This window comes from Triplophysa dalaica, chromosome 3 (assembly GCF_015846415.1).
Source record: "Triplophysa dalaica isolate WHDGS20190420 chromosome 3, ASM1584641v1, whole genome shotgun sequence".
Taxonomy (NCBI): Eukaryota; Metazoa; Chordata; class Actinopteri; order Cypriniformes; family Nemacheilidae; genus Triplophysa; species Triplophysa dalaica.
Genome location: NC_079544.1, coordinates 22,819,880 through 22,831,492, shown reverse-complemented (window position 1 = coordinate 22,831,492; position 11,613 = coordinate 22,819,880). Strand labels below are relative to the sequence as shown.

The 11,613-nt window shown below is 37.8% G+C and overlaps 1 protein-coding gene across 8 annotated transcripts; it reads right to left on the bottom strand.

Moving 5' to 3' along the window:
• LOC130415629 (macrophage mannose receptor 1-like) lies at nucleotides 1-9,601 on the bottom strand. Of its 8 annotated transcripts, none has more exons than XM_056741462.1 (6): nucleotides 9,522-9,601; nucleotides 3,626-3,707; nucleotides 3,187-3,549; nucleotides 2,500-2,829; nucleotides 2,236-2,336; nucleotides 1-1,295 (listed from the first exon to the last, which is right to left on the bottom strand). In XM_056741462.1, exons 1-6 carry the CDS (start codon nucleotides 9,537-9,539, stop codon nucleotides 1,170-1,172), a joined length of 1,020 nt encoding a protein of 339 aa, XP_056597440.1. In that variant the 5' UTR covers nucleotides 9,540-9,601; the 3' UTR covers nucleotides 1-1,169. The 8 variants fall into 8 exon arrangements, with proteins under 8 accessions (XP_056597440.1, XP_056597454.1, XP_056597447.1 ...); XM_056741476.1 differs by having other exon boundaries at nucleotides 2,500-2,784; XM_056741469.1 differs by lacking the exon at nucleotides 9,522-9,601 and adding an exon at nucleotides 4,052-7,770.
• Nucleotides 9,602-11,613: the final 2,012 nt, after the last annotated feature.

Below are 11,613 nucleotides of genomic sequence, written 5' to 3'. Positions count from 1 at the left end.
TACAGTTTACAATTTTTTTTTATGTATTTGTATACAAAGACAACACATTAAAGAAAGAGGAAGGAAAAGAATTAAAACCACATTATAGAACTAATTTCATAATATCATATAGTATATCTCTAGCCTAAGACACCCTTATCCGTACACCACACAATCTGTTTAATATTCCCCAATGTGTTTTAAAACACCTTACTATGCCCAAAGGAAAACTATCACTTCAAAAGCCGAGTAAAAGGAAACCCTTAACTTGACTTCAAACAGAACTAATAAGAAAGCTAAACCTCTGTTAATTCTCAAAAAGAACATTGGTGTATGAAGAAAACAAAGTAAAAAGAAAGTAATAAAGTTGTCTTTATAAATGTTTTCATGTTTATGGATAATATTTTATCATTTGTTATGAAAGATATAAGTGCAGAGGCCTATAGGCTACACGAGAGCCATTTCTTGGAAAAAATAAGAAACGGCATATGATTTATTAGTTTATACTTTTTATTTACTATTAGTTTTTTGTTTACCGCAGACATAAGTTACTTGATGAAATTAATTGCTACTTAAATCAGGAAACTAACACAAGGTCTTAAAACTTCAGTTATAGAGTTCACACAAAAAATGTCAACCTAACTTTTTTTAAACAAATGAACTTATACATCTAATGAATTTTCCTTTTATGTTTTATAACTGCTCAAATTTAGACAGTAACTAGTTTTTGCTAAGTATAGAGCAAGTATTACTTCTTTTAGTGTGAATTTCATTTTTTCAAGAAAAATGTTAAGCATTCTAATATCGGTTTCACCAAACCAAGTCATTCTGTAAACCGACCATGAGCATGAAAAGTGGGTTTTTCATTGGGCAGGGTTATCAGCCAATCAAATGTGACTAAAGCATCATCTCACGTGCCTTAACTATTTTTAAGGACTTTCCAAAAACCCACGGTTGCTGCCTTATTAGTTGATTCTTATCTTCTTTAAACATTAAAAAGCATAATCATGTAATTTCAAATTTACACCAAATTTTAGGAACGTTTTACTGCTTTCATCACAAAATCTGTACATTGTAATGATAAAGAATGAAATGGGAAAGAAACTGGAAACGTATTTCACATCGTTGCATTAACAGAAAGAAAGAACTCCATTGCAAAGTTTAAAGGCATTGATCTTATCTTCAGGATACTAATCACATGGTTTACTTGACTTCACAGTGGTATTCATCAGATGAAATATCTCTCGGCCTTCATCTTTTCTCCAGCTGATGCTCTTACAGTCTTCCATACCCATGGACTCCAGCTTTTTGTTTATCTGCAAGAACAGCAAAGAGTTTTGTGACAATGCTATGGAGTTCTTCAAAGCTTTGTGCAGAGGAAGACCAAGATAATAATAATGTTTGTCTTAGCAAGCAATAATAATTTTGAGTCTGTGACTCTGTGCACAGGTCTTATTCATAGAGAACACAAGCATTCATCCAGATTCTTTACAGGTGATGTTTCTCATTCTCATCCAGCTGTGTGTATTGTATTTTATTTGAGGTGTTTTGCTGCTATGTCAAGCCCTAATATACACCTGCACAACATTGAATAAATAAAACAGTATCTTTGATTAACGTTGTTAATTGATTAACCCCAACGTTAGGTTAAAGGCAGTATATACTAGTGTTTAAAAAAAATCTAAGGACAGGACTTGTGTTGTCCCTTCTGTCTATTGACACCAAGTCCTCACAATGTATATAATGACACATAGGCCTCTTTTCACAGACAAGGCTTAAGGCAAGTCCCAGACTAAAATGAATGTTTGATCAGTGACTTCAGGAACAGACGCGTTCAATTTAATGTTGGGCTGCGCAAATTGTTTGGCATATAGCATTAAAGTACCGCGAGAGCGATTCAAATCAGTACCAAGCAATCTGCAGTTGAATCGCTCTAGCGGTACTTATATCTCATACTCTGATAGATTTGCGCAGCGCCGCATTAAGTTGAACGTGTCTATTCCTAAAGACGCTGCTTAACTTGTTCAGGGTGTTTTATATCAGATTTCGCACTAAACTCGGCACGAAAATGGATCTCGCGGGTCAGAGTTGAGAACCACTGAACTAAGTCACAGTCTTGGCTTAAGCTAAACTAAGAAATGTCTGTGAAACCTGGCCATAATGTGTTAAAATAGCATAACGAAAATGTGTTATTATTTAAAACATTTGACGGAAAGAGATAATAAACTGATCACAGAATTTAAGACAGAGTCATACCTCATTCAGAATGGTAGTCTGTATTCGAGGGTCACTCAAATAATTTTTCCAATCATGGGACAACTTCAACCTGACAATCTGTTTGTTAACTTGCTTGTCCTCTAGAGAATCATGGTTAAAGTTGTATAGTTTTGAAAACAATTGTTTGTAACTGCAGTTTTTAAAAATTATTGTTTGCTTGAAGTAATTCACATTTATGCACTGGGATGCTTCTAAGCAAAGTAGAAATTAGTAAATAACTGGCTAATGTAAATGTAAACTCACCTCCATAGCAAATAAATGGATGCTGTTGGTCACAGCTGTATTGAGTCCATTTCCCAGAGTCAGCTGTTGACATGGCAACACAGTCACCAAAACTCTGGAAATGTTGTCCTGCTGCCCAGTTTCTAAAGAAGAGACTCCATTGATCAGACCACAGCCAAGAGTCAGAGAACAGACCGATCCAGAGCCACGGCACACTTCCTACAGCAGTAAAGATCTGGTTCTGCTCCTCAGGGCTGCTGATGGTGGCCAGATCAGTGTGATACTGTCTGCAGTAACTCTGAGCATCTGTCCATGTTTTAAAAATAGAATTTATGACGTAACCAGTATTTTCTATTGGGAGAAACAAATTAGTCATGTATCAGCTTTTTTTCAGCGAAACACAGTTCAGTCATGATAACTCTCGCCTTAAATTTTAGTCCGTGGTTGACCATGTCATGTCAATGTATTTGGTCTTGGTGGTCATCTGTTTACACTGCTGCCAAGCATGCAATTGATACTGCTGCAATGTTACGCATAGTGATCATTGGGTCATGACTATTAATTACATAAGAGCCAGTTTCAGAGATCAGTTTCAGTTCCACTAACGTTGCAAGCTGATTGGCTGGCGGTTCACAAGACTATGAACTATCAGCATCTGTCTGTATGTTTTCACGACTGCATAACTGTCATTTAACAAGAACTACTTACTATCATAGCACACAAAGTGCAATATGCCTGCACATGGATAATCACGCCAGACTTTATCCCTAAACATGAAACACTCTCCACCCTCCTTAGGATATCCTAGCTGCCATGGACTGTACTGTGTTAGAGTGTCATCTCCCATAGACCATCCCAAACGTTTCTGTGTCGCCCTCTTCAGTCCAATCCACACTGATCCACTGTATCCATCATTCACTGTATTCATCATCCTGTTAACATCATCTATAGAGTCTACAGTAGCCAGATCAGTGAACCTCTCTCTACAGTAACTCTGAGCTTCTGCCCATGATATGCTCCGATTTATATAGTGATACTGTCGCCAAAGACCAGAAGTGCTGCACATAAGTCCTGATAAAATGAACATGTGTAAATAAATGCATGTGGACGTATACCTGTGAAAACAGATTGTAATGACGACACCAACCTGACAGCAGAAGCAGCACAAACAGACTCATGTCCATCACTGCTCTCATAGCTCCTCTCTGATGTTTCTGCATCACTGCACACTGTCAAAAAAATGGACAAATTCTGACATTACGATATTTACTGTAAAATTCCTGTTAAATTACAGTAAACTACTCCCATTTAGGACACTGATTTCCTTAAAACTCCATACAGCTTAAGTAAGTTATATGCCTACTGTGAACCAGTTTTCAGTTGAGTGCAATAAACATATTATTTCAGCATCAGCAACTACTCGGATACAGTATTTAAGTAACATATAGCAAACATATAGCATAGCACCAACAACTCTTCTGTCTTTGAGTTAAATCTATCCACCATTCTGTCTGTCTCTCTATCAATCAATCAATCTACGACATACTGTATATACTATGAACAACTGATTTACTTGTTGCATCAAAGAGTGCAGAACAGTACTCTACTCTCAGCCAGTCTTGTCTCTTTGTTCCAAGGCTACCGCAGGATACAGTTCATGCCCAGACCTGATGGTAGAGCGGAGAATGGGAAACGGTGACCTGACAAGAGCTGAGATGATAGAGCTGGATAAAGGACACGCCGACCTGACACGACTTCACTACAAAATTGCAAATGCTATAAAATTATTAATGTGAATCTTAATTCTATAATTTACCTTATTAGTAAGTTTCTTTATCTTTTATTTAGCATTGCTGTGCAAGCACTGTCGAGCTTGTGCAGAGGCAGCAGCTTTTGCCAGAGGGGAACTGGAATCCCCTGGTTGGGCCTGGGTTCTCCTGAGTTTTTTTTTCTCGATTAGAGTTTTGGGTTCCTCGCTACCGTTTGCATACTGTTTTGCACTATTTGCCTTGGGGGGGGGGCTGCTTTACAATTCAGAAGTTTTACATAACTAATATTGCATATAGGAATTTATAGTCTGTATAATAATTGACCTGTGTTTCTCTCTCCTTTACCTTAAATGTGTGCTTTCACTGTGAGTGCCCAGGTGTCTATGTCGATGTGTGTAAATATGTGTGCATATTGTGTGTGTGGAGCGTTTGTATGTGGGTATGTCTGTCACAAACTGCTCCGAGACCTGACAGGTTCGGATCTAAATGCAGCTTTATTAAACAAAGACAACAGGCAATGGTCAGGGCAGGCAGAAAACAGGCATAAACAAGGTCACAAGCATGGGTAGAGGCAGGCAGCAGATGTTCCAAAACGAGAGGTACAGTTCAAGGTTCAAAAACACAGGGTAATCCAAAACAATGAGAGAATGCTCAGAAATGCAATTGACACAAAAACAAGACTTCGCCATGACAGAGAGAATGAACCAGGCTCTGTAGACAGAGGTTATTGCAAACAGGTGAGAGTGATCAGTGTTCAATGAGTCTGGGTAAAGGGTTATGGGAAATGTAGTGTGCAAAGACGGTCCGGGAGTGATGAGGGGAGTGCCCTCTAGTGGATTTGAGAGGGCACTCCAGCTGGTGACCGTGACAATGTCTGTCTTCTGTGTTTTCACCTTTTTCTTGTTTTTACAGGTATATGACTTTAGTTGTTTTGATTACAGTCAATATGTCTTATGTACAGCTGCTTTGTAACAATGGAAATTGTAAAAAGTGCTATATAAATAAAGTTGAGATGAGTTGAGTATATCATTCTGAATTCTGCACATTATACTGATTACAATAATAAAGTATTCTGTATAGCAGTTGTTAGAGCATGGCACTAGCAATGCCAAGGTCATGGGTTCGATCGCAGGGGATTGCACATAGTCAGAAACAAATAACTGCTACGCATTTGATTTTTTCACATTACATTCCAACATCAAGGGTCACTTTAGGTCTCTTGTTTTGTTCACTGAAATTAATTGTATTCAAAAGAGCACTTATGTAAGTCTGATGTTAAATGTCTTGTTGAAGACATTTTGCAGCTGGATCACTTTTCTAAACTGTTCTTTAGCCTTAACTTAAAACAGTTTATAAATCTTTAAGTGGTATTCAAAACATTAAAAGAGTAAGTAACCTATGATTCTTAAGGTCCTACTTTGGTTTATGGAGTGTCCAACAAAACGTTTATGCACATAGAAGGTGTGAAAACCAGTTATGTTGTTATAATAAGCAGTTATTTTTACCTTACTTCTTGACTGACTCTCAAATGATTCGTTCCGCCATTCATCCATCTAATCCCCTCCTATTCGCTAGCCTAGTGTCATGTGATTGGTCAGATGGTGTGGTCTGCTGTGATTGGTCAAACGCATTCAGCATGTGCCGCAAATGGACTGCCTGTCATCATTAGGGGAGTCTGCTGTGATTGGTCAAACGCGTTCATCTTGTGTCGCAAATGGAACGCCTACCATCATTACTGGATTACAATCTTTGGTGAAATGACGTGCGCTCAGTTAAATCCTGGGGTTATAATCCTTTGGTGTCGTTTGAAAAATGAATTGTAACCATTGTTCCCTCAGAAGTTCTTCCTTTGGAAGTTTAAATAAATACCTATTCGCACGGGATTAGTATTACCTGGGGACCTCTAGTCATTTGTAATAATTGCAGAGGTTGTCTGTGATCTTAGTCCTGTGCGAATTGGCCATGTCTATAACTTGTAAAGAAAAAAATCCCCTGCAAATTACCTACTATATTTTGATGAACAACGGGGTCGTTTGATAACATAAATCCCATGTATATTTTGTGTATTCTGTAACGCGGGACGGCAAGCAGACAGTTGGTTAAACCATTCTGTCTCCTTCCTGACCTGGGCCCTAGGTAGTCAGACTTTAGCATTATTAAGACTGTGTGCCAAATTTCTAGAGAGGAGGGAAACCCCATCCCAGAAGGGATGGAGACCATCTCGTTTCAACAGGTCAGGTCTGCCCTCAAAAGTCTTCCAGTTATTTATAAAATCTATATTATTCTGCAGGCACCACTCAGACAACCAGCCATTTAGTTATGATAATCTGCTATAAATCTCATCACCACGGTAAGCAGTAAGGGGGCCAGAGAATATTACAGTGTCTGACATCGTTTTTGCGAGCTCACACACCTCTTTAATATTATCTTTAGTGATCTCCGATTGACGGAGTCTAACATCATTTGTGCCGACGTGAATAATAATCTTACTGAATTTACGATTAGCCTTAGCCAGCACAATTAGATTTGACTTGATGTCAGGCGCTCTGGCTCCCGGTAAACATTTGACTATGGTGGCTGGTGTCTCTATGTTAACGTTCCGGACAATAGAATCACCGATCACTAGGGCACTTTCAGCAGGTTTCTCAGTCGGTGCGTCACTGAGCGGGGCAAACCTGTTCGAGACTTTAATCGGAACGGTTGAGTGATGTTTTGTCCTGCGACTATGCCGTCTCACCGTCACAAAGTTTCCCAGCTGCAAGGGATTTTCAACCGGAACCGAGCTGTGTGCGCTAACATTGCTCGCATCCGAAGTGTTTTCTACAGTCCTAACACTCTTACTATCCTCAAATATAGATTGGATGCGAGACTAATTCTAAGATCTTCTCCGTCAGCCTAACTACTTCCCTGCATTTATCACATGTAAAACCCTCGCCGCTGACAGAGAAGGCTAAACTAAACATATGACATGAGGTGCAAGTAACAACAATAGGAATAGAAGCCATAACTCACCGGGTATGAAGTGCAATCCTAACTTACCAAGGTTGCTTGATGAGTCTTAGTATATATGCTTAAAAAGAGAAACAGTTAGCACACAAGACAAATAGGGGGAGATGATATTCCGAACTGTAAACAGAAGGCAAGCTAACACGCTAATATGCTAGCGGCGTTACGCTTCAATTAATATAAATTTAGAAAATAAAGTTCTAAATAATTCGGCAACGACAATGATAGGTAACTATAGTAAAATACACTAATATTAAGACAAGGAACAAATGTGAGGTGAAGCAAGTGTCAGAGGATACAAACTAGCCGCCGGCAGCGATGCAACGCGAACTTCTCCACCAATCCATAGATATGGGTAGGTAATATAGATATGGGTAGGTAATTTCTTAAATCACAAGAGGTCCCCATTTAATACTTTTCCCGTGCAAATAGGGCTTAAAATCTTGTTTGCGTGATTCAGAGTCGACTCCCTTTTATCAAGCCAATTACTTTGTTATTCATTAACCTTCGGACTTACAACTTCGCAGACTGCTTACTTTCAAACACGGCAACATAACAGACTGCATAAAATGTAATTTTCATGATCTAATCTTACTTTTTAAAACCATTCAAAATGAGAAATAAAAGGTTTCTCTTAATTCTCAGGGCTGTTTTTGACTGTATTAAAATGAGAGTCAGATGCATCAGATTCAAATGAGAGTAAAATTCCAGAAGATAATTTTGTCATTGGTTTTCAACACACATAAAGTATAATGAAAACCTTAACTTATTAAAGACTTGATCATAACTTTGATGTGATATATTTACATAACCTTAGAATCTGCAAACAGTTAATTATAAAAGCAATCATTAAAGTTGCTTAATACAAATACGACACAACACTATCAGTTAGTATTGGGCTCATCATTCATTATTGTTACTTTATTACTCTGCAAACAGGAATTTGTTACTTAATTACTTTTAAAAGAAAAGTTTTATTCAAATGATACAACTTTTGACTTTTACATTTACATTTACGAATCTGGCAGACCAGTGGTGGAGCTACACTTTAAAAACAGGGGTGGCAAAGGGGTGGCAAGGTAAAAATTAATTATTTTCCACAAAATGTATATAGATTAAATTAAAGTTGTTTATTTTCCAAAATGTACACAATTATATATGTATTAAGTATACAGCAAAAATAGAACAATAAGTATTCAAAGTGCTCCTTGGACTAATCAAGTCCAAGAGAAAAAACTGAGGTAAACTTGGACCTGTCAAAACAAGGAAGGAGTAGGCAGTTGTACACATTCAAACATGTACTACAAGAATAATAGTAGAACAACAATACAAAAAAAAACATAGAGCCCTTTAACACTGACTCTAATGATAAACTTCAATAGTTGTACCAGGTATAACCTGCATCTACCCATGGTATGGCACCACCAAGTTCACAAATACAAACATTCAGATTCAGAACAGCATAATTCTGCGGTTCTGGTGAGATGAAGCAAAATGTTTTACACACCTCATGAAGAAACCATAATTTGGAACAATTTGCTTGTTATTATTTACCATGAGTACACCGTTACTAATAATACAAATACTAAAGTAATACATGACGACAAAATCTGAGTATATTGAGGTCTAGCCTATTTGACAACACAAGGAAAATTGCTTAAAGACATCTAGACATGTTATGTTAAGTAAGGGATAATGTATAGCGTGGCGGTTGACATAGCGAATACAACACCGACAGGCTGTTTAGGAGCCCGGCGTGAAGCGGAGGGATCTTAAATCAGCCTGAAGGGGTTGTATGTATTCGCTATAACAACCACCTCGCTATACATTATCCCGCTTATTAAATGGCTACCTACCAAATAAATAAATAATTTGACACAACATATTGATTTAAAAGGGAGTTTATTGATTTAAAAACTATTTATATTGCTTCCGCTAAAGAAAATAGTCCGTTCGGTCTCTACGGTTAGAATCCAACGTCCATGGCAACGCTCTGTTTTTCATGACAACGGTCTGTTATACTAAGATTAGTGCTGCATTACACGTGCCAATATGAATAAGCCTACCTAATGTCTGTGATTGTTGCTGAACATTTGCTAACGACATGTTTTAAGCATATTCACGCAGGCGTGACAGTATTAGTCAGCCAGTTTTACGACTAGTAATGCTCATGAAGTATTAATGCTAAGCACTAAAGTGCAACGTCTCCCTTACTTCCCGTTTAAACACTACTTCGTTTAATTTAATACCAATAAAATCCGTACATACCAGCAACATGCTCTTCATTGATCCTGTGAGCTGTCGGCGTTGTTTTGGAGCCGTTTGGAGCACGTCACGAAAGTGCTGCGTGTCAGCTTAACCAATGAAAAGTGTAGCAGCGACAGCACGCTGCGGCTGCACGCTTGTGCGTGCTGCGTAAGGATGAATTCACGTCCGCTGGGAGATTTGGGAAATGTTCGTAAAAATCTAACAGTGTAATGTTTTCAGCGGGGTGGCAACAGGGGTGGCAAGGACTTCGTCTGGGGTGGCAATTGCCACCCCAACTAGCCCTCTGGCTCCGCCACTGTGGCAGACGCTTTTACATTGCATTATCCTATACATTTATACATATGTATGTGCAATCCCCTGGGATCGAACCCACGTTAATGCAATGCTCTTACCACTCAGCTACAGCAAAGCTATAGGAAATGATTTAACATTGAGGAACATGAAAAGTAAAATTCTCACCTCAAAATAATTTATTGTTCTGTCACTCCTTAATATTTGAACACAGAGACATCTATCCCAATACATTTTACAAATGAGGGGAATTGTGGGTGATGACATTGGGTACTTTCTCTCTAGATGGGAGGATCTTGGTACGAAAAACTTAAATATGTAAATATGTACCATTTCCTTAAAAGCTCATATAATGTGCAGGATCCATGTTGAACAAAGCAACAAAAACACCTGAACGATGAGAAAACAATCATTTGGAACCAAACAACATCAAATACGAAAAAATCTCTAGGGCCTTTTAAGGGAAAGTTCACTTTTGAATGACAATTCTGTCATAATCGATTCATTATCATGGTCGATCAACAACCATAAGACACAAATTAAGTTTTCATGAGATACAAGACCCTATCTGGTCCCCATAACATTTCCGCTTCAACTTTAAATTTATGAAGCAACGAGAGTACTTTTTGTGAGAAGCTTTTTTCTCTCTCTCCACACACTCCGTGTCTACCATTTCAAATTACCATTTCCCCTCCCAAGAATCGGGGAAAAAATTGTGTCCAGGATTTTGAACGTGTCCAATGTTTGGTCTAGACTGTTGTGTAATGTGAGGGATTCACAGATCGAATCTTACGCCTCCCGATCTGCTCCAAGAAAAATCTGTTGATAAACCTTGTTTGATATTTATGGATCTTAAATCAGGATGACGTTAAACAGCTGCCATATACATATAGGCTTTCATGATGCTTATAGGTTTCTTCCCAATCTCCATTTTGTACATCCGCTTACTGGTAAAATCAGATAATGCGCATCCTCTGGTATGATATTCTTAATATTAAATCAAACAATGATCACTATTATGTTGGTTTGATGGAATTTCAACTTTTTCAACATTGACCGCTGGTGCCAAAGTGACATTCATATAATTAACAAATAAACCATTTTCAATATTGATTCGATGGTTGTTTGCTATCAGTATTCAGTCAAGTAACTTTACAAAGGTAAGGTGGCACAATTCAATTTACATAAGAATCTAGTTATGAAAACAGTTTTTATTCAAATAAATTGAGGAAAGGATTTTACAGTGGAGTAGAGTCAACCTTTTTATGTTTTCAGTTTACAAGGGTATACAGAATCAACAGTAAACATGACAAATGCAGCTCTCATCTGTCTCTCAAAATGTGCTTGTTTATTTAAACTATAACTATGTGCTATGACAACAGTGGATAAGATGTAGAGGGTGTGTGTGATATTGCTTGCAATGACATGTAGAAAGTGAGGGGAGGATAGCATCTGTGTTCGTTTGACTAACAAATTTAATACAAACCAATTAAATACGAAAAACAAGATCCCTGACGTTTCAAAACAACAGCTGAAACCTGAAAATATCTGTAACAACCAAAATAACATTCCTCAAAAAACATGCTCGCTTCTATAGGTCATATTAAAACCATGGCCTTTTTCTAGACTTTCCTCAGTCCCTTTCATTTTCACATTTGGAAAAGTGCCGCCAAAACAAGTGACAAATGCTGTCTTTGAAAAAAAATTTTTAAAGCAGTCGGTCCATGTGATATGTCCGAAACACATTATTAAAATACATTTAATCTTATGCTTCATAAGTTGTGTTATATCTTACATATGG